General features: G+C 41.7%; 1 protein-coding gene across 1 annotated transcript in view; it reads left to right on the top strand.

Annotated features, from left to right (window-relative positions):
• ABCB1 (ATP binding cassette subfamily B member 1) overlaps positions 1-23,903 on the top strand; it is a 77,255-nt gene that overhangs the window by 13,352 nt on the left and 40,000 nt on the right. Inside the window, exons 2-12 of the mRNA XM_063127310.1 lie at positions 5,806-5,894; positions 6,626-6,720; positions 9,166-9,220; positions 11,187-11,331; positions 12,686-12,731; positions 13,712-13,903; positions 14,817-14,988; positions 16,662-16,786; positions 17,246-17,417; positions 21,272-21,385; positions 23,785-23,895. Of these exons, the coding sequence (XP_062983380.1) occupies positions 5,853-5,894; positions 6,626-6,720; positions 9,166-9,220; positions 11,187-11,331; positions 12,686-12,731; positions 13,712-13,903; positions 14,817-14,988; positions 16,662-16,786; positions 17,246-17,417; positions 21,272-21,385; positions 23,785-23,895 (1,269 nt within the window). The 5' untranslated portion in view covers positions 5,806-5,852. The remainder of the gene's footprint in view (positions 1-5,805; positions 5,895-6,625; positions 6,721-9,165; positions 9,221-11,186; positions 11,332-12,685; positions 12,732-13,711; positions 13,904-14,816; positions 14,989-16,661; positions 16,787-17,245; positions 17,418-21,271; positions 21,386-23,784; positions 23,896-23,903) is intronic.

Consider the following 23,903-nt stretch of genomic DNA (forward strand, 5'->3'; position numbering starts at 1 on the left):
TACTTAGAAGTAAGCACTGCTGAGTTCAATTGGACTTACTCCCAGGTAAGTGTGTATAGGATTGCCTTAAATACATTTCAGTGGGTCTCAAAAGATCTCTACAGTCTCAGGTTACAGATGAAGTTTATGATTGTGTGTGTTAGCTCCTGCTTTGGTCTCCCTTATTGTTACATAAATGTAATTGTGCATTCCTTTTCTTATCCCACCTTCCTTTTCTCATCCCTCCATCCCATTCTTTCCTTCCCCTGGTCAAGATATATTTTCTGAAAGAATAAGTGGAAATAGCTCCCACAAAGAAAGGTATGCCAAGTTCTTTCCAGCTGGGGCCATTCTCCTTGATTGACTAGTTGTTGATTTTGTTAATACGCAGGGAGTTCTTATGGGAAATCATGTCATCCCTTAGCTGGAGTGATACAATTCAACAGGTCCTGCATAATTTAATTTTCCTGATTGTGTGTTACTTGGGGTCTGTTTATACTTCAAAGCCCCACATACGACGCAGCCGCTGATTCGCAGCCACTATGGGGCTTTCCCCAAAAGCTGTGCATTAGAAAAGTTGGGGACTTACTCCAACTTTTCCCTTCGAAGCTAGGTCACCACAGACCTTCTGCCGTGTGACTTTGCCCTGGTGTTGAGCTGGGGGAGTTCCACAACAGATGGTGGCCGGTGATTGGTCGCCAAAAGCTGGGAAGAGGGCAGGGGATGGGCTTCAGTACTCAAATGACTGCCAGGAAACCCCGTGCTCCCTCTTGGTGTGGGGATTTCCTGCCCCCACCCCACAGCAGCAGTACTGTGGAGCTTTAGGGGGAAGGAGCAGCAAAGCTGTGCTGGGAAGACAGGCCCTTGGTTTTCTGACAACCTGGGAGAATACATGAAGGAAGAAGTTTCTTTCCAATTGCCCATTTCTCCATGTTCCCTGTTTCTCCTTCCAAGCTGTATGCAAACCACTAAGAGATCCATTATCCAAAAAATGCAATGTAGACATTAGACAAGAACCCGCAAGAAAAGTGAACCTCCTAGCCTTCCACTTTTGGTTTTCAAATAACTTCCTGACCTAACAATTTAAAACAAATAATCAGAAGCAGGTTTCCTGTAATATAAGAAGCAGCTTTTGGTGAGGAACAAGGTGGAAAGTAACAAAGCCCTCCCCAAAACACACACACATAAGACTTGGAGACGCATTTCCTCTGTAGCAATTGTCCACAGCCATGATAAGAGAATACAAGGAAACAACACACGCCAGTCATAGCATATGATGTATCTAATAACAATATACCATCTCTCCAGATAACACCAAAGCTCCACTGAATTAATATGGAGAAATTAGAATCTTCTGGTGAATTTTTATTCTGACATAGTTCCCCCCTCTCCAAGTCCCTGGTAATGGGGAGTAGGCACAAACTGCTCACCATGTGAAGACTGTTTAAAAGAGGACCCTACGGAGGCAGCATACATTTGGTAACCCAAGCAGCACATCACAGAAATCTGGGGGTCAGGTGTCTCTGTAATCCTGCAAGTTTCTTGTCTTGGAGCTTTGCTTTGGTACAAGAACATTCCCTGATCTCTGTGGCAAATCTCCCAGCAGTTTGCCACACAGAGGAGCTTGAAGCAACTGTCACAATATGGCAGCCATATAGAACTTACCAAGTGCATTTTCACATAAAAGCCAAAGTTCTTGATTGTCCTTCAGATCTGGAGATTGTCTTCCAAATAAAGCAGGTCTCAGGTTCAGTCCCTGACATCTCTAAGTGCGGCTGAGAAAAACATGTCTGAAATCTTTGAGAGTTCCTGCCACTCTGGGCGGGTTCACACGATCATGGAGGGGAAACTTTTCAATGGTGGCTTATTTTTCACCCCTGTGCATCTGGGTTCTGAGCTGCTAATTAGCATAATTACCCTGTCTGGGCACAGACTGTTGTGATGTCTGAAGCTGATGAGGGTGGGTAGCTTGGGTGGTTTACAAACCACCTTGAAACCCCTAGAACAAGCTACGGTTTTCAGGGTAATTTATAAACCATTCCAGCCACACACCCTTACCAGGTTCGGACTTCACAACAATCCCTGCTCAACTAGAGTAGTCATGGTAATTAGGAAACTCTCAAGCAGCAGAAATTCACTAGAAGCCAACATGGATTTGTCAGGAACAAATCCTGTCAGACTAATTTGATCTCATTTTTTGATCAGGTAACCTCCCTTGTCGACTGTGAGAATGCTGGGGATGTCATATACTTGACTTCAGCAAAGCTTTTGACAAAGTGCCCCATGATATTCTGATTAACAAACTAACTAAAAGTGGGCTAGATGGAACAACTATTAGGTGGATTCACAGTTGGCTACAGAATCGGACTCAGAGTACTTATCAATGGAACCTTCTCAAACTGGGGACAGGCAACGAGTGGGGTACCGCAGGGATCAGTCCTGGGCCCAGTGTTCTTCAGCATTTTTATTAATGAATTGGACTAGGAGGTGCAGGGAACGCTGATCAAATTCGCAGATGACACAAAATTGGGTGGGATAGCTAATACCCTGGAAGACAGAAACAAACTTCAAAGTGATCTTGATAGGCTGGAGTGCTGGGCTGAAAACAACAGAATGAAATTTAATAGGGATAAATGCCAAGTTCTACATAGAAACCAAAGGCACAGTTACAAGATGGGGGATAGTTGGCTCAGCAATACTACAAACAAGAAGGATCTTGGAATTGTTGTAGATCACAAGCTGAATATGAGCCAACAGTGCGATATGGCTGCAAGAAAGGCAAATGCTATTTTGGGCTGCATTAATAGAAGTATAGCTTCCCAATCACATGAGGTACTGGTTCCTCTCTATTCGGCCCTGGTTAGGTCTCATCTACAGTATTGCATCCAGTTCTGGGCTCCACAATTCAAGAAGGACGCAGACAAGCTGGAGCGTGTTCAGAGGAGGGCAACCAGGATGATCTGGGGTCTGGAGATGAGAGGGGGGAGCAGGGCCTTCCCACCAACCTGAACGGTCTCCTTAATTTCCTTTTCTTTTCTCCCTCTTCCCTCCCCATCTCCTTTTCCTTGTCTTTTTTAGAATGTAAGCCTGAGGGCAGTGACTTTTTTCTTTACTGCTCTGCGAGCGTTTTTGGCATACTGGCCAGGGATTATGGGAGTTTTACTCAAATACATCTGGAGAGCAGCAGGTTGTAAGAGTCTGGGCTATAGGATTGCAGCCCCAGGCAGCTGCTCATGTTGAAAACCAAGACCCAGCTGAATCTCTTCTTGGCTGCTCTTCAGAAACTGTATGGACCTGATAACTGTAGAGATAAATTATGGCAGAAAAACAACAGGGACACAGGTTTTTGCCTTCAAAATTCAACTTTTTGAAGATTTGTGAACAAATCTAGTGAGCTATCTGGCTCTATAAAGGAGATCATATTAGTTGGCCTGCCTCCCTCTGGCGTGTGAAAGGTCAATTGTTTAAAGGTGATCTGACTACACAAACATCTGGCAGGTTGGTAATATTTAATTTTAAATGGCATAATTGCTAATATAAATTGAATTGAGTCATAGAAAGTTCTAGGCAATCAAAAGCTGCATGATAATATATATGTTAATGTTTACCCAGTTAAAGTGGTGGTGGTGGGTGTTAGGAAATACTTCCGATTAATGGCTTGTATTTCAGCATATGGGATTCATGGCTACCAGGGGTTGCCACTGCGATAAGCAAAACCCCACGCTTTTGCTGCATTGGGGTGGCAGTGGCTAATCTCGATGTAGCAGCCAAAACATGGGGTTTCTGGCAGCCAGACCTGCCCTCTGCCTGAACCGACGGAGACCAATCACAGGTCACCATCTACCCAGCCCCACCTCCGCTGTGACTCCAGAGCGAGGATGGATACAAATGCACCATACTCGCCTCGCTCCAGCTATGGTTTTAATTTTTGTTCACCGTCCAGAGAGCTTCGGCTATTGGGCAGTATAAAAATGAAATTAATAAATAAATAAATATAGACAGCCCCCAGGTATGGCTGCTAGTTTGCATGGCTTTATGAGGGATTAGACAATTCATGGAGGATAGGTTTACTAATGGCTATTAACCAGTATAGGTACACAGAACCTCCATGGATAAAGACAGTGTACCTCTGAATATCAGGTGCTGGGGACAAAAAATGAGGGAAAGCATAGAGCCCTTATACCCTGCTTGTCCAGAAACATTTGGCTGACTTTCTGAGTAAAAATGTATGGGAGGCCACTATAAATGTTTCAGAATGCATTGAACAGTTTTTCAAGAACATAAGAATGATCTCGATGGATCAGACCAGAATCCAATATTTCCAGGAGTTTGGAAAACTTACATCACAGTTGTGTGCTTATTGAAGAAGTGTTTGGAAACTGCAGCAAAGAGCTACTAAAATGATCAAGGGGCTGGAACATCTCTCCTATGAGGGAAGGTTACAACAGTTGGGATTGTTGAGCTTGGTAAAAAGGAGGCTAAGGGGAGACATGATGGAAGTGTGCAAAATTATGCATGGTGTGGAGAATGTGCACAGGAGACATATTACATTGTAGACCATATTACATTGATCTTGCATCACTTCCACTGGCTTCAAATTTGTTTCCAGGTCCACTTCAAGGTCCTGGTTCTTATCTACAAAGCCATAAATTATTTAGGGCAAGGATATCTGAAAGACTACTTCCTCTCATATGAAACTTATGTTCATCTTGTATATCCCCAAACAGGTTATGACATGTTGAAAACATTTTGAAAACTGTTTATGGTGTGTTTCCTGGGCCCCAACAATTGTCACTATTGTTATAAAGCATTTTAAAGCAGTAGTGTAGATCCTGCCCAAGAGAACCAAGGCCTTTTCTGTAACAGCATTCCAATGCTGGAATTCTGTCCCTTTGGCCAATCTGATGAGGTCAGATTGGCTCCATCTTCACTTAGCTTTAGGCAAACTGGAAAAAAAACTGCCCTGTTTATCTTTAAAGGGTTTTAATAATTCTGGCATATTTTAAGGATACTTCTATTCCGTTCTTAAATTCCAATTTGGTTTTTTTGGGGTGTTGTTGTTGTATGAGATTATTTTAATGTTTCAATATCACCTTGGGTCCTTTGGGGGAGAGAGCTGATTCATTAATATTTTAATAAATAAAAATATTTGTTCAGATCTACATCCCACTGTTTCATGGGCTTTACTCCCAGGTAAGTGTAAGTAGGATTGTAGCCATAGGCTGCAATGTTAAGCACACTTACAGTGTCATCCTACACATGTCTACTCGGAAGAAAGTCTTACTGAATTCAATAGGTCTTACTCCCAAGCAAATATAGGATTGTAGCCTTACTATGCAATAAGTCCCAGTGAGCTCAGTGGAATTTACTTCTGAGTAAACACACTTAGGAATGCACTGTTATTTATAATAATTGAAAGACTAAAAGGGAAACAATTATTATTCAGTGTTTTGAATACTCACTTTTTGAACACTACAGACCTTTCCTTAATGCTTTCTGTTTCCCTTGTTTTGAGGTTTTCGGTCTCTTTATTTCTTATACAAGTCTTTACCCCAAAAGTAGAGAAAGATGTTGATATTCTGTCTCATCAGTATTTGTGAAGCAAATTATGACCTTAAAAGGCTTTGTTAAATTGCAGGGGCTCTTTCTTAGGGTGGAGTTACAGGAGAATGCTTCAGTCCTGCCTTTGTTAAACATTAGTCCTGGTAGAGGTGAAGTTTATACATGCATAAACATAACTCTTCAGAGGCTAGCCAAGGTCCAAGGAGAGTGAGAACTCTTGGTAATTATCACTGACAGAAAGCTTTTGCCTGCTTTATATAACAGCGGAAACGAGTCATCTTTCCTTTCAACACCAACAGCATCACTGTTGAATGTTTCTAAAAGAAGAGAAGAGAAAGTATAATCTAAGTCTGGTAAGTTGTATCTTTTTCTCTGGTATCCTATATACTTAAATGTTGTGTTTAAAACAGCTGTGTGTGTGTGTTTCTGAGAGAGAGAGAGAGAGAGAGATCAAACTAAATGCAATTACAAAACAGGATACTTTATTTTTGTTTAAGTAATGATACAAATTTAATTCATTTAATGAATTCTACAAAACTAATTCAAGGAGAGATCCAAATCTATACCTAAATGTAAATGGTAACTGCCGAGTAAAGAGGCACAACAAGGTTTGATTTTTAAATATTCCGCTTCTCTTCATGTTATTTTGCAAGTGTTTCCAGACAGAGGGCTCTTAGAGTTACCAGTCCAAAGGCTCTATGTAGCTACTCTGTTTTTTCCCCATCTGAACAGGTTTTTTTGTGGTAAGAAAAAGGTTGGAAGAAGCCGTGGGAAAACATGGGAGGATTACAAATGGAAAATGACACTGTCTCTGGACTCATGTATGAGGCAGAGCAATTGCATGATAACAGCCTAATCTGGAAGCCCCTCTCCCCATGTGAAATGTGGGATTGTCCAATGTAATACTATTTTTTAATCCAAAATAATGACCGACTGGCTGTTTTGGATGTTACTTGAATTTTTTTTAATGGTTTCAAAACATTAACTTGTCTTTTTTGTATCCTTAGTTTAATAGTTGTGTGTCTCTTTAAGCGCCATATTGGTTTATAATTTAATTTCCTGAGTGATTCAATTGCCTCCTTAGGCAGAAATGGCATCTGAAAACAAAGCAAAGACACATGCTAATGGAAAGGCTGCTGAGATGACTATTGCAGACGTTTCTGAAGCTGAAAGCAAAAAGTAGGTAACTTTCTGCATTTCCTACTAATGGGTTTGTTTGATTTAGGCTTCATAATGCTCGATTTTCTGGAGGCAAAAATCCTTTGGAATTGTATCCCCTTTCAAATCTAACAAATATTTCTCTATAAAGGATTCCAATCATGGACGCTGTCAATATACTTCTGTCCCCTGGTTCTGTGGTTCTATGACCACTTTTTGGTCGCACAGCAACCAGCTTGGCACTCTGTGTACCTTTTACTTCACCTTTTTATTTCACCCCTGCCACCATATAACTCTATACCTTATCTCAGGTGATAAAGGTTGCAAAGGATGGGAGAGTCCCTGAAAGATGGCAACGTCATATAAATAGCCCGCAAACTATTGGGCAGTATAAAAATGTAATAAATAAATAAACTATTGTGAGGAATTACAAGCACACAATAAAAAACTTGTGTAAGGAGGCTCTGTCTTAAATTCCATTGATTTCAATGGGTCTACTCTTCAGTATAAGTAACTCTGGAACCAACCCTGTGTTTGCCATGCTATTCGCATGAAATTTTCAGGGATCCTATTACCTCTTCAAGGAATCACACCTGCCAAATGTCAGACAAATGGGATAAAGAATACCAATTTCATAGGTGATTCAAAAAGTGCTCAGAGGCAGACTAATTGCTTTCTCTCCTTCCTGGCCCTTTCTGTCAATGGTACAGCTAGAGCTAAAGCCTTATGACACCACAGTCCAGAGGGCCTTCAAATGACCACCCAAAGATTAGTGGTGGCAGGTCCTGGGCCATCCTTCCTTATTTATTTATTTTTAAAGGGGGAGATAAGTGGATGTGTATATGGTTACAGATGCTGCTGCTGCTGCTGTTGTTGTTGTTGTTGTTACTTTTAAACAATATTATCCTTTCCGGCAACAAAATTGTGCTTATTCCAAAGCAAATGTGTTTAGCATCAGGGCAGCAGAAGCAAACTCCATTTTATTCCTGTCAACATGATACTGTCATAAGTGAGTTTAAAACGCAAAACTGTGCATGCCAAGAAATAGTCTGTCTCCCTTTCTTTTTAAACAGGGTTGACATACGTGGTATGTGTTTGTTTTTTACAGTTTTACAGAGGAAATGCTGAAAAGAGTGAGGGCTAGAAAGAGAAGAAGGGGAGACTTTTTTTAAAAAAAGGCCGTATTTAGAATATGCAGCCAGGATGAGTAAAGTTTAAACAAAGAGCAAATTAGATAGGACTGCAAGTCCGAAGATTGTGAGGAGTCGGCGGGAAGAGATCTATAAAAGAATCAGAAGCAAGAAGGACTTGGCCATCAAAACATGGTAGCTAAGGAAGGCAGACTAGTAGAAAAGTTGTTAGGAGATCAATATGATAAAGCAGCAGTAGAGAAATTCTAACATGAGTGGGCATATTCCTTTGTGGGTGGGGGTGTGGATATACTCTGTGCTGACATGGTTTATTAAGAATATAGCAGCTGTTCCTTCAGCTCCCTTATGAACCCAGTCCCTGTATTAGGGGGCACATTGGCTAGCTATTCCGTGTCTAGAGTTTTGAGGTTGGTTCCATTCCATGATGGCATTTCAAAGTACTAATCCTATTTCAGCTGATTCTGATAGCACTTGGCCTATCTATATGTGAGCTGATAGAAATGGCTTTGTAGTGGGAAGGGTGCCTTTAAAATGGGGGCATTGCTGTGTTTGCCCCGGTCTCTCCAGGCCTGTTCCTGTCTTGTTTATATCGGGTAAGATCTGCATGCACAGGTGCAACAACAACAATAACAATAATTAATATTTCTTACCCGCCTCTCCATTCTGATCGAGGTAGGGAACAACAGTAAATATAAAATACATAAAACTGAATTAAAATGTTATATACATTGTTAAAACATCCTAAAATCATTTAAAAAACATCCTAAAATCATTTTAAAAAGTCCTAAAATTACACTAGATAAGCCTGCCGGAAGAGATCATTCTGTTTGCAATATAATATTTCCATCCTGCAGTGCTAGCATGATGTCCTTGGTTGGCCCAAAATTATAGAATACATAAGAACATGCAATGAACCCTGCTGGATCAGACCAAAGTCCTATCTAGTCCAGTATTCTGTTCACACAGCGGGCAACCAGATGTCTCTGAGGAGGAGGAAGTGTTTTTAAATTTACTATATGTATGCTTGTTTTTATTTTTCTTACTGGTTGGTGGCAGGACTGATTTCAGAGGGGACACACACACAATTTAAGAGGCCACAAGCACACAATATGCTCGGACGTGTTTTTTTTTTTTAAAAAAAAGCCTCTCGAAATCATTGTTCAATGCATCAAAATGAATTTGCAATGTTCCTTCATTTTATGCCTTTATTTTTCTTCTTTTCTTGTATATTGTGGTTTATTTTGTTATTTTTAACTATTCCATTTGTTTCTTCATGTTTTAAAAATCTCAAAAATCTCTTTCTGTATTTATTCAGCAATAAAAAAAAGAAAAACAAAGAAAAGCCTAAAATGATCAGCCCATTTGCAATGGTAAGTTCTATACATATTGAACTTTAATTGATTGAGATAGATAGATATAGGCCCAGTGAAGATGTAATGCTTATGATCGTTAAACAATGTTTGAGAGATTAACTGTAAACTCCAATCTCTCTCCCTCCTTCCCTCTCCCCTCTTTCTTGCACGCAAATTTCTCCCTTTCTTTCCCATACCAGCATTAAATGTGGTGCAGTGTAATGTATTAATGTTAACCATGGCCAGCTTTTAACCAGATTTCAAACAATCTTCAAATCTTGGTTTAGAACTAACTATTGTAACCATTCACTGTTAATCATGGTTTGCACTGATGAAGATGTGACACTGCTGAATGAAGGAGATAATTAAAATGTGGAGGGGCGTGTTTGATGTCATGTGTGCTCATTCCCAATCTCTTACTAACCATTAAAAGATTGGCTGCTTTATATTTGTTATAGGTTGTTATTATGCTATTGCGTCAAATATGAAAAATATCTGGTGTGAGTAAGGACACATGAATGCTTGACTGCTATCCACATAGTACTTGTGTTAAAAAAAACCACCAGTTAGAAAGACTGAAACCTTCAAGGTAATTAGGGCTAATAAATAGAGGTATTATAGAACCAGAATTAATTATCTATAGCCCTTTTCATGCATTCTTCCGAACTCATTACAGTACTGGAAGTCTTTTTATTCCATCTATCTACAAGGCCACCTACAACTCTATGATTCTATGCTTGGTTGAATAATAGTAGTAGTAAAGATGGCAGAATGGGATAAGCTGAACCTGGTGACTAGAATATATGGCACATGACTTCATGGCTCTCAAGCTTTCACCATTGGGTCAAACATCTGTCGCTGAAACCACGAGCAGAAACATTATTTATTCCAGCATTCTTGCATAGGTCTGGCACCAGAAGTTGGCATTATTGGGCATCCACTGAAGCCCGGGCTTCAGTATGATGGGGACATTGCTGACTAGCACGGCCCTGTTGCTTCTTCTCTTGCCATTGTCACCCGTTCTGTTCCCAGAGGGGAGAGCAACAGCAAGTAAATAGGAGTGCTCAAAATACACACACAACTTCCACACCTGACTGATTCATCTGTCTTTTGGCAGCACGGGGATTGGGACCGGAAGCAGAGGGAGGGTAAGTGGGTGATTGCAGGGAGGAGGAGAGCTCCCCAAAATCTAGAGTTGGCACTGTTCTAGCAAACAGCGTCTCTCGCCTGTGTGTTAAAAGTATAGATTGTTTTGTCTTTTTTGAAGTGGACATGCAATAAGTGTGTAATGGAACCAAATGCATAGGTAGCTTAACAGTCAGGCCTGGCCCAAGTCATTTTTCTGCCTGACGCAAAGGACAAGATGGCTCCCATGTACAGATACTGACCAGACTGGCAGTTGAATCTTACTTCAGCACTGGTGATGGGACCATAGCTAAGGGCAGCAGGCTAGCTTAGGGGACTCTGTCTTAAAATGTCTTGCTTCTGTTCCTCATCCACCCACCTACTTCCCCAGCATCTGCTGCCTGGGGCAGCTGCCTCCCTCTGCCTAATGGTAGGGCTGGCCCTGTTGACAGTAATAAGAAATGTTCGCACCACAAAACAGAATGTCAAAGCTTTCACATTCCAGTAATTTTCAGTTAAGTTCTTTTTATTGCTTAGGAGCTAATCACAGTCATGAAGAAAACTCACCTTGCAACTACTATGGAGCAAATTGGTCATCTTTATGTTCACGATGCTTTTACTAGTTTGTTGCTCCAAATCACAATGTTGATGTTTAGTTGCTTTAGGGTAATTTAATGCAAGCATGATTGTAAGAGAAAATAAAAACCTTAGTAGATGATGATGATGATCCAATTTTCTGTCAATGTTTCTGAGATACTCTCACACCACACAAGTATGTCTTCTTAGCTGGATGGTGGTTATGGTTGTGTGCACTTTAATAGAGAAATTTCTTTTCACATATGGATTTTTCCATTTACAGTTCCGTTACTCCGACTGGCTGGATGAGTTGTTAATGGCACTAGGCGCTATCATGGCTGTGCTTCATGGAGCTTCCCTTCCACTCATGATGATTGTTTTTGGAGATATGACAAATAGTTTTGTTGCATCAGGAATTGCTAATCTAAGTAAGTAATCTATGGAGCAAGGGGTTTTCTGAAATACAGTGCAAAATCGGAAAGGATGGAGGCATGTTCTCTGTGTGACTGACCCCTTAGAAATCCACCGAAAGCTACAGGTTTATAGCCAACTACTATAGGAGTATACAAAACAATAATATTTTAGTCCCATATTGAGAATCTTATGCTGATAAATCAGTGTTGCAGAACCTCAGACCTGGGGTACATGTTAGAGTGACCATGGAAGCCGGTTTCCTCAGGCTAAAATGCACCCCATAGCATAACAGGGCTTTCTCTGTTGTGGCACCCTTTGGAGGCCTGTCTTGCACCGACACTGGCTTCATTTTAAAACATGGCTCTTTATCAAAGCCTTTGATGGTTAAATTCTCCATGGTTACACATAGTTTTTAATTGTTACTATTGCTTTTTTTTAAAAAAAAAATCTACTGGTTTAATTTGTTAATGATTTAATATGTTTTTATCTGTGTATATATTTATGTTTTCATTGTTCTGATTTTATCTGTATGTTGCCCTGAGATCTCAGTGATATAGGGCGGGATACAAATGTTTAAATAAATAAATAATGAATGAATAAATAAATACATAAATAACAGCAATAAGACAGGAAGATTGCAAAAACAAATTTTCATCATTTTTATAGCTTTTTCATATGGTAGATGGTTTAAATTGTGTGTATTGATTTTGCTTTATTTTAGATTGCTTATTTATTGATATTTTTATTGGATGTAAATTTTGGCTATAAAATGTTTATAGAAAACTGGTATTAAAATGGATTAGATAAGTAATCTTACCTAGTTGAGCTCCCTCGTTGAGGATTGGCTCTGACTTCCCAGCTACATCTGAGAAAAGGAAACATGGAATTCTTACTTCAGGTCATCCAGTGGGGCTGTTCACACAACGCACTAACCCACATTCAGTGTTGAACCATGGGTTAGCGTATTGTCTGAACCCAGGACATTTTTCCTGATAAAACTAGCAGAAAAATTACCAAGATGTCAGTGGTGAATGGATAGGTATATCTAACTCACCTTAAGAAAGGCTTTAGTAATAGGTTATCTCTGTGTGCATGTATTAAAATTCGACGTCTAAAAGTAAAGATATTTTTATAATGAGAGTTGTGGGGGGAGGAAAGGAGGACATCAGGAGATAATTGTTCTAATATGTATGGAGGACACAACTGTCCCTGATCCAGATAAGTATGACCCTGATCAGGAACAATAATTGACAGAATACATAATAAGGTGCAAAGTGCACCAACACCATGCAAGAATGAGTTAGTCATGATAGATCCCTTGTATTGGCTCTAATTGTTCTTACGTAACTCTTCCTTTTTTCTATTTAGCTAATATTTCTCTGGGTACAGAGACGCTACAAGACCAAATGACAAGGTACCTTGAATTTTTAAATACACACACACACATATATGAAGAAACCTGCTGGATAAAACCAAAGGCCTATCTAGACCTACATTCTGTTCACACAGTGGCTAACCACATGTCTATGAGAAGTCCACAACAGGACATGAATGCAAGAGCACCCTCCCACTTCTATTCCCCAGCATCTGGTATTGACAGGCATACTGGAAGTAACATTTAGCCACAATGACCAGTAGCCTTTGCTAGCCTTATCCTTAATGAATTTGTCTAACCTCCTTTTTGTCTTTTCGCCATCCAAATTGGTGGCCATCAGTAAATCTCAAGGTAGCAAATGCCATATTTTAACAATCCACTGTATGAAGAGGTACTGAGTAACATTTGACAGTTCTCCAAAAAAATCATGAAGAGGTGATTGAAGGTGCTGAACCATGCCGCTCTTTTCCCCCCCTTTCCAGGGCGCTTGGGACCTCAGTATAATGGGCATACAAATATAGTAAACTAATTTACCATAATGTTTCAGTATACATACTTTAGATTTCGGCCTTTTGAAACCCCAGCCCATGCTTACATATGAAGGGGCAATGTGCATTCAGAATAGAAGGCATGGCATGTTTGAACTTGCCTGCCTCTGAAATCTGTTGAAATAACCAACACCCATGAGTGCAAACTCACTGCCTAGGCCCTGGAGGGGTGAATAACTGGTTGAAAAATCAAGGAAGGAAGCTTCCAATCTCAGATTGGAGGTGATTTTCACCTCTCCGTCTTCCTTTTTCATGTCCTGCTAATGGCTTTCCCTTGGAATCTGATTGACCACTGTGGGAAAGAGGATACTGGACCAGATAGATGTTTGGCTGGGCCCAGCTTGGTTCTTCTTACGTTCTTTCTTTGAAATAACAATATTAGCCGTACATATTGATCATATTTTCTACTTTATAGTCACATCTATAGCAAGTTTTTCCTAAAACTAATTTGTCTTGATGTTTTACTTTCAGATATGCATACTATTATTCAGGTCTAGGAGCTGCTGTTCTTATCGCTTCCTATGTGCACATTGCATGCTGGACGCTTGCAGCTGGCCGCCAGATCAAGAGAATTAGGCAATGTTTTTTCCATGCCATCATGCGGCAAGAAATCGGGTGGTTTGATATAAATGATGTTGGGGAACTAAATACTCGACTTATTGAGTGAGTATATATTTCATGCTTATTTAATGTATTTTCTTCAACAGGGAATCTAATTTTAATTTTGGTTACTACTAGCTTGGTTCATTTTCTAAAAGAAAGCAGGGGTTCTTGTATACTGGTTTTAGGCATTGGGGCTTCAAAGTGAATTCCCAATATTGCTCAGTTCAGCTTTAAACTGGGAGAGGTAGCAAAACTGCAGCTCTGAATAAAGATGAGAGCATTGGGTTGCAAACGTAAGTCCATGCATACTTCTTCTTTTTTTGCCGTCTCTTCAACAAAAGGATTTCAAAATGAGACTCAAACATGACATTTGCCAAACTAAAATTTATCCATAAGTTTGATTCCTTTCATTTAGGACTCAATCAAGATTAAAATTTTCTCTCCCACTTCTGTTTTAAATTAGCATAGAAGACTGTGTTATCACCAATTGCTGCTGTTGTGAATGATAACTTTGCTTATCTTGAATACATTTGAATATTGTCACAGTCGGTATTTATTGCAATTCATTGCCTTTTGTACCCCTCTCTATTTGCAATTCCACACCCCCCCCATATCCATGTATATTTATATCTGCTAACAGAAGATAATGTTTATGCATCTGACAAAGTGTTCTCTAGTCCATGCAAGCTTAAACTGTAATAAAATCTGTACTTAAGCTGCCAGAAGTTCCCTATTGATCTGAATGGCTTTGTAAGAAGGGATGAGTATAAGGATAAAGCAAATACCCCCTTTGTTTGATGAAAGTATGTAACATCTCTCTCGCACTATATAAATGTTTAGTTGTATATATGAGGTGTGAATGCAAACTGCACCATAGCAGTACAACTGATATATACTGGAAAAGGACATGATACTGTTCAGCCCACCCACCCCCAAATGTTACCCTAACCAATTTACCTTAACATATTTTTAGTGATGTCTCCAAAATCAATGAAGGAATTGGCGATAAAATTGCAATGTTAATTCAGGGAGTATCTACATTCCTAGCTGGATTTATAATCGGGTTCGTTAAAGGATGGAAATTGACTCTTGTCATTCTTGCAGTCAGTCCTGTTCTGGGTCTCTCAGCAGCAATATGGGCAAAGGTGGGTATAATTAACATGGTTCAGTTAAGAAAATACTAGGGCTGTGCTCCACTTCACTTCGGTTTGGAGAAGCGATAGCGGAGCGGCCTGATTCACCTCCGACAAAGGCGGAGACGGATCGGGTCGGGGGCTGCGGATCGAGGCAAAACGGTTCACCTCGATCCGGAGCACCGGACGCAGGTAAGTGGGGGGGAGGGGGACTCACCTGGCAGTGACGCAGTTCATGTGGCGACAGCGATGGAGCCAGGTAAAGGGGGAGGGGGGCTTACCTGTGTCCGTCATGGGCTTCAATTGAGGCCCCGGCTTCAAGCTGGAAATGGCCGCGGCCTTCTCTTCCAGCTTGAAGCCAGGGTTTCAATTGAAGCCCATGACAGACCGCGACGGACACAGGTAAGGGGGTGGGGGGAGTTGGACTTACCTGGCTCCGCTGCCACTGCCATCCATGCAGTGACAGCAGCGGAGCCAGGTAAGGGGGCAGGGGGGGAGGGCTTTACTGCCTCCGTCGCGGTCCATCAGGGGCTTCAACTGAGGCCCTGGCTTCAAGCCAGAAGAGGCCACGGCCTCCTCTTCCTGCTTCAAGCCCCGGGCCTCAATTGAAGCCCGCGATGGACTACGATGCACACAGGTAAGGGGCTGGGGGGGGGGAAGTTGGGCTTATTGGCCCCCATTTCGTCCCCTGTTCTTTACTTACCTACCTCCGCCGTCCACCACAGAGGCAAGTAAGTAGGGAAGGGGGGCAAAATCCTGATCCGCCCCTCTGGATCTCACTCCGCGGAGTGGGGGACGGGTGGATCGGCCCAAAGCAGTTCGGGCCCGATCCAGAAGTTCTGGATCCGGCCACAAAGTGGTTTGGGGGGTCCGTGCACTGCCCTAGAAAATACCCTTCTGCCTATCTAAAATATAAAGCCTGGACTGTTTCCCTGTGTCATGAGTTAATAGCAAGGATAACTAACGTATGGTTTGAGAGCCGCACGTAGGAGAGCAAGTCCTGTAGGGGTGGGCAAAACTTTCCTGGGGGTGGGCAGAGAAGTTTTGATGGACTGGGTATGGCCTATGGGGTCTTCATTGCTGGCCCCTAATTCCTTAGTCTTCATTAGAATATACTAGCACAGCCTTCCCCGACCTGGTGCCCCCCAGATATTTTGGGCTTCAACTCCCATCAACCCAGCCAGCAGGGCTGATGTTCAGGAATGATGGGAGTTGTAATCCACAGTATCTTGAGTGCACTAGGTTGGGGAAGGCTGTACTAATCTGGTCTCACACAACACTCTTGCCTACACTCAGTGGTAGAGTGTGGGTTGTTGTTGAACCATGGGTTGTGGTGTTGAACCATAGGTTATCGTTCAACACAATAACTTGGCTTGTTAATCGAGCCATACTGCATGATTGATATGCCACCCTGCGGAAAATGCACTGTGTAAGGACAACATGATAGCCCATGGCACACTAACAACCTGCATTCAGTCACTGAATATTGGCTAGCGTGTTGTGTGAAGTCAGCCAACCAGGCAGTATATAATTGTTCTTAAGTTTCCTGACTAGCAAGATGCTTGGTTTTTGGCAAGAGCTGCTATGCCACACTTATGTTTTGTTTAGTAGGGAAATACAGGTAAAGAGAATGAAGCCTCATAAATTGTCTTGAACAACAATATGCCTATTTTGCTCTCCCACAGGTCCTTACCGCATTCACCAGTAAGGAGCTTGCTGCCTATGCCAAAGCTGGATCAGTCGCTGAGGAGGTCCTAGGAGCAATTAGGACAGTGATAGCTTTTGGAGGACAGAAGAAAGAAATTGAGAGGTCAGGGAATGTTTTGCTGTCATTCCTTGATTTTTCAAGGAGTTATTCAGAATGGCCAAGGAAGCCTCCTGCAAGCCTTCCCTACAGGAAAAACTGCCAGGCAATTTTGCTCGCTTAACCGCTCTGCAGCCCCTCTCCAATCACCTCAGAACCAACCAGCATTAGTAGACGGCCCTGGCAGCTTTTGCTTACCGCTAACTTACTAGTTCTTTTTTTGGTGGAATGAACAGCGTTCATTTCTACTGAAGAACACGTCATATTTTGTTATCAGTTATCAGGTATTGAGGGATCACTTTTTGTGTGGATTTTTTTTTAGAATTGTATTGACAACAAAAAAGGCATGAAGTGATTTTTTAAAAAGGGAATACTAGCAAAATTAAATAATGAACATCGAAAGAAAATGCATTTTGCTGTCCAGCGCAGACTATATAATTTAACTGGTTTGTTGTTCTCCTTCAGGTATCATAAAAATTTAGAAGATGCGAAAAACATTGGAATAAAGAAAGCTGTAACGGCCAACATTTCCATGGGAATTGCTTTCTTATTAATCTATGCATCATATGCATTGGCTTTCTGGTATGGAACTACCTTGGTATTACATGAAGGTTATCAAATTGGAGAAGTCCTTACGGTAAGTGCTGGTGAATAAAAGTTCGATTTTCTTTTTTCATTATAAAGGACCTAATTCATCATTAATCATAGATAAATAGATCTTTGTGATGCTAAAATACATGTGGAAATATATGTGCATTCTTGAAACCATATATATATTTTAGTTCATCTGAACTGTAATACTTGAAAATCCATAAAATTGGTAGATCCATAAAATGGATGGTATTAGATTGTAAGCCTATGCGGCAGGGTCTTGCTATTTACTGTGTAATCTGTACAGCACCATGTACATTGATGGTGCTATATAAATAAATAATAATAAAATAATAATATTCTAGTGTTAGTCCTATGTAGAATTGACCCATTGAAATGAATGAGATGTAAGGTAGTCAAGACTTTCTTGTCCCATTCATTTCAATAAGTCTACTCTAAGTAGAACTAACATTGGATACTCCCCGTTGTTTTACACAGAACGATGTTCTACACAAAGAATTTAGTGTGCACCCTTTACTATCTACTCACAGTTGTTTATGGGTTCTTTAGATGAGGTATGACCCTCTAAATTTGCTTCTGTGCCTAACCAATATTTTGGGTGAGTTTTTTTAGAGCAGGGAAAATGTGGAATTTAATTGTGAAAGTGAAAGAAAGTGTGATTTCTTCTTGTGTATTTGCACTATTCCGCTATACCGCAGTGCTACCTAGGGGCTATGTCACAGAAAAGAAAATCTCCTTGCGCTGTGCTCAGTTCTGTGTTGAAACCAAAAGTAGCTGCAGTGGATTAACAACCAGTCTTGTGTAGAAGAGCTCAGAGAGACACAGGGCAGTGTAGTGGTCATCTTGTCAGAGACTAGGAGCGAGGAGACCCAAATGCACTCTCAGCCAGGAAGTCAGCTGACCAGTCTGATCTTGAGCCAGTCACTCCTCCTCAGCCTAACATTATCGTTGTGAGAGGATACAACAGAGGGGAGGTGGTGCAAGAATCATGCACACCATCACAAAATCCTTGGAGGAAGGAAATGTAACTATTCCACGCAAAGCAACTGTTGATAAGGGTTAAAATCGATATTTTGAATAACTCTATTGTGATGTGCCTCTGCTCCAAATTTCCCTGCATCTGCACGCTGGTCAAGTACTCTTGTTTATAGTTCTAAGAGGGCTGGCCTAAGTCATTTGGATTCCTGAAATCAAGGGTGTTTCCAAACAGAGGGCTTCTAGCGTTTCCAGTTAAAGGCACTATGGAGCTATTCAGTCTTTTGGTTCAGGTCTGTCTCTAATAACCTGGAATGGGTTGGCAGCTGGTTCAGGACAGGAAGAAGCAAATACTTCCTTGCATGATGCATAATTTCTGTCTAAACCTGTTTAGGATTGTGCCCTTAGTTTTTGTGAACCGCCCAGAGAGCTCCGGTTATTGGGCGGTAAAGAAATGTAATAAATAAATAAATAAAAATAAATAGTTGTGAAACCAACTGCTGCAAGATGTGGTGATGGCTACTGGCATTAAAAGGGGATCAAACCAATTCATAGAGAAGAGGTCTACACCTAGCTACTAGCTGAGGCAGCTAAATGAAACCTCCATGTTCAAACTTGATATACAGCCCAAATATTAGTTGGTAGGCAGGGTACATAGCAGTCTAGGAGGGCTAGCATCTTCTTATCCTGCTCGTGGGCTTCCCAGAAGCATCAGGTTAGCCATGGTGGTGGACAGGTCACTGGAGTAGAAGGATCTTTGGTGTGATCCAGCAGGGATGCTCTTGTGTTCTTATGAAGTGAGAAGCGTTGCAACAGGCACTCCTGGGTTCACCTTTGGCTCCAAGTCAAAGTGGCTTGAGACCTTCCCAGTGGATTATGACCCATGATTCAGGTCTGTCTCTAATAACCTGTTCTGCCATCCTTAGTGGCTTCTGCCATCCTGAAGCAACCACTCTACTTTGCCTCGTGGTGGGCCCAGCACCTCTGCGCAGCTTGGGAGTGTACCTTTGGACCTGTTTGATTGTTCCTGTTTGATTACTTTGTTCTTCCCTGATCTAAGTCTGTATTTAACTGACCTCTTTGCTCGACACCTGCCTAGTTATTTTCAGCTTTCCTGAACATGCCTGGATGTCCTACTTCAGTTCCCACCAGCCCAGCTCCACCAAGCCTGTCCTGGCTTAACCCCTGGCCCCACGCTCTAGCTTCCTTCCATTGTGCAACCTAGCATTGTGTCAATATGGCCCTCCTGCCAATTTCCACACTAACTCAAGCGATTAGGCAAAACAAAAGATGTTGTATATTATGTTTTTGGGAGGCTCCACATATCTCTTGCTCACATACTAGCATAGCATGAAAGGGTCTGGTTTGGGGAGCAGTGAAGAAGCTGCACATTGCTTTTAATCTTCCCACCTTTTTTTTGCCTGCCAAATGTTTGGGCCAGACTTTAACAAGATATGAATACATATGAAGCTGCTCTAGCTCTCATAAATGTTTTTAGGCGTAGAAGTTTTTTCTGTTGTCCACCCCTCAACCTCTTGATTGAGCAAGATAGTTGGTTGTGATTTGAGAAGCTAGAAAGGGGTGCAGATGGATTCCTCCCAAGATCCACTTATTTGTTTCCATTGGCTGATGAATCACTAGGATTCAGTCGGACAACTTGAGGCTGTCAGATGTGCTTGGACATTGCGACAAGTTTCTACTGTGGATTTTCTGTAGCAGGATGCTTTTAAGGCTTTTGTGTGGCAAGACACTGAGTTACTTAGGACTCTCTTGTTGCCAGGCATAACATGGCACTTTAGCTGAAGGTAGTTGTGGCATTACCCCACAGTTCTGTTCCCTTAGGTATGTCAGGCTTTGTATGTCTAGTGAGTGCAGAATGTTGGACTGAGTGGGTGTGGCTGATGATGCTGTGAAGGGGGAGAAGTATAAATGAGTTGGTTGGGAGTGGGGAGTGTCAGTTAGGATTGTCAGTGGTGTGGAGAGTGAAGGATATTAAGAGACTTAAGATTACTGTTATTATTAATACTAGTAATTTAAGCAGGTTAACTTGAATTTGAAGTAACTAAGATCTGTTAAACAAAAATAAACGTTTTATTTTGTTTTGTTACTTCAAACCATGTGTCTGCTTGGCTTTATCACCTGCTCTACAGTTACTATAGAAACACCTTATATATAACCTTCAGCTTATTACATACACAGTAAAACCTTTCCAGATTCTAGCCTTTACCCTCTCATATGAGGGAAAGGTTGTGTTTTACCCTACCCTCAGGTTGTTCAAGTTGTGGCACTTGGCTTGAGGAGGGTTTATGTGCAACAAGACCTAGGGGGGATCTGCACATCGCTCCCAGGGTGCTTCTATGCGCCCCCAGTGCACCCCGAAAACGATAGTCTGACTTCCCTGTAAAAGAAATGAGGAAGAGCCATCCATGTCGCCGCCGCCGAGGAGAGCTCTCCGCCGGCGAGGAGAGCTCAGCAAAAGAAGGCGGGGTGAAGAGCGGATGTTTAGACGGGGGGGGGGGGACGACTGTCTACATGTGGCCTGGGGAATGCTGGGAGTTGCAGGACTTTTTCCTGTCTAATCAAGCATAGGACTGGTTCCTGAATTTCAGTGGACTGGAGTACCATTACAGAGACATCTCAGGAAAATTTATACGCTTATTTGGTGGACCTTGAAACTGTTTATAAGATCTGTGCCCTGCCCTCTGTTTCCACTACATTTGTGACAGTGGCCTTGAGCTTCTGCTCTAGATAAAAGCTTATATGGAATATATTTCTTTCCCCTCAGTCTTTAGTAGATGCATTTCTGCTGGTTGGCATTTGGTCAGCTCACAGTTACATGGTATTGAACTCATTTGGCTGAAAAGGAATTCACATTTATGAATATGCTTCTTTTTTCCCATTTAGGTCTTTTTTGCTGTGCTAATTGGAGCATTTTCCGTTGGTCAAGTGACTCCCAACCTGGAAGCGTTTGCAATTGCAAGGGGAGCAGCTTATGCAATATTCAGTATCATAGATAATGTAAGTATCCTTTTGGGATCCATGACTTGAAATTATAGAGAGCCAGGAAGTCTGAGATCCATTATAGGTTTGTAATCATCATTGGCTGGGATCCAAAGGACAGCTGTGATTGGCTTCACATGGCCAAGGGGACACTGGACAACTTCTGATGTGAAAAACCACATCAGAAATGAAGGGGACTTTTAAAAGAAGTGTCTGATAAAGTATTGGGGTCTCCTATTCAAAGAAAAAGCACCCTAAAAATCCCCCTGGGCATTCCCAAATCTCTGTGTGAGCTGAAAGTGCTTCTTTGAATCCCAGCCATTGTATATATTGTTAATGGCTTCTGTCAAATTCTCAGTGAATAGCTGTATAAATCACAAAACTAACAGCAAATATCAAGAGGCTAAAGAGTCAATAGCTATTGGCAAAGAGGCCAAATGAGAATATAGCTTGTTCTGCCTTCTCTATTGTGACATGATCGATCTAACTGATCCTTTTGAGAGGGCTAGGGAGATTGGCAAGCAGCAGAGTGAAGGGCTGCCCTCCAGCACCAATTTGATTTGGGTACAAAAGAGTGGTTTTCTGTTTTGGAGCTCCGCCCTCACCTTTGCCTTGTTCTTAGGTTTATGGGCAAGTTAGTTTTCTTTTAGAGCTTCTCCACACGAGCAATTTATTGCATGCTTGTGATTGGTCACTCACAGAAGTTTGTGGGTCCTTTTCATGACGTTGTCATCCTCCGATGCCTCTTGTGCCATTTTCAAGTGGAAATCCGTCCTTTTATAAAACCCTGAAAATTCTGTAATAAATGGAAAACATCATCTGCTTGTGGTAGAATTGAAAGGAAAGGAAACAAACTGACAAAAACAAGGGGGGTATTTTGTCGATCGTTAAACCCGGGAAGGCTCTGGAAGACAAAGCCCCGGTATGGCTCTGGGATATTTGCTGGATATGGAGAAGCCTTTAGTCACCAGTTTGCCCTCTGGGAAATAAGTCTTCTGTGACCAGCCTTTTTATGAATGGCATTTTGTGAGAGCACAACCAGGACGCACTCTCAAAATTGCAAATATGCCCACCAACTCAGAAAGGCTGGGGACCCCTGATGTAGCAACTAAGACTGGCCGTTATGAAAGTTTGCAGGTCCATTACACGATGCCATCAATGTGCAGTATATCTCCTGTGGTTTTTCGCCATTATATCGCTTCCCAAAAATACAGAGATAATCAGAAAACAACCACCACAAACTCAGCACCATGTACATTTGTTGTTGTGCTATAATTCCACCATTAGATGGTGCTGTTTCATTTGAGTGAATGGAGCTTGCAGAGAGAGGAAGTATTCCATTCAAACCATGTAGGTGCCCACAATTCTAGAATGAAAGTGGAAGCAGAAAGCTCCCAGTAAAGCAGCATGGTTTTTTTTTTTTTTTGAGATGTAAAGAAGCTCTAAATCGACTGTCTGAATGACTGGAGATAGCATGTGCCATTGTCTGTCACTAGATGAAGGTCAAAACTTAGACGTTAAATATGTCTTTGAGTTTAATGTGCAGTTTTTTTAAAAAAAAATGCAAAGCATCAGCAATGGGGTAATAATGATCAGGATTGCAGCAGGCATGAAGGGGGGACTTTAACCCTTTCCTCCTTCTTCTGACATTAGAGTTTGCTTTACAGGGAAGTCTCCCCCTGGCACCAATGAGAATTTTTCTTCTGATCTAATAGCAGCCATGGAGTTCATTGGGACTGTGGCGGGGAGGAAAAAGTTAACCCCCACCCCACCCCCATGAGCAGCAGTTCTGATGCAAATTAGGGAAGCGTGCCTACTATTATTATTTTTTTAAAAAAAACCTGTATGGGGTTGGTGGGCAGAGCTACATGATCTGAAAGCCCACCATGACTGGCCCAATGGGAAGTAGATACCGGGTGGGGTGGAATTTGACAGAAGCAGTCTAGCAGAATGCCTCACTGCTTCCAGGCGCACCCATGGCCCTTCTATAAGAACGAAGAGGGCAGCGGAAGAGGAGGCAAATGCTGAGGGAAACCAACAGGACAAAGAGCAGGACGAGGGGTGCTTGAGGACTGATGCTTGTGACAGAGGCATGGTGGGATGAACCTGGAAGGAACACATGTGGTGGGGAGGAGGCTTAGGAGTGGAAAAAGGTTGGGCCCCATTTGGGAAGCCTTCTGAAGCCTCGCAGAGCCACTGCCAGTCAGTGTTGACAATACTGGTCTAGACTCAGTAAAAAGCAGCTTCCTATGTCCCTGAGAGATGACTCTTTGAATGAACACATGAACTGGTCTGAATGCTTCTTTTGTGTGTGTGTGTGACATTGTATCTTGCTATCCAAGAGTTTTCTTTCCTTTCAACCTGCAGGCAAATTAAACCGACTGGGTTTAATTAATATGTCACTTTCTTCTATGTAGGAACCTCAAATTGACAGTTTTTCAGAAACAGGCTACAAACCTGACCATATTAAAGGAAATCTTGAGTTCCGAAACGTGTATTTCAATTATCCATCGAGGCCAGATGTCAAGGTACATTG

The sequence above is a fragment of the Elgaria multicarinata genome, chromosome 1, assembly GCF_023053635.1.
Source record: "Elgaria multicarinata webbii isolate HBS135686 ecotype San Diego chromosome 1, rElgMul1.1.pri, whole genome shotgun sequence".
NCBI classification, from domain to species: Eukaryota; Metazoa; Chordata; class Lepidosauria; order Squamata; family Anguidae; genus Elgaria; species Elgaria multicarinata.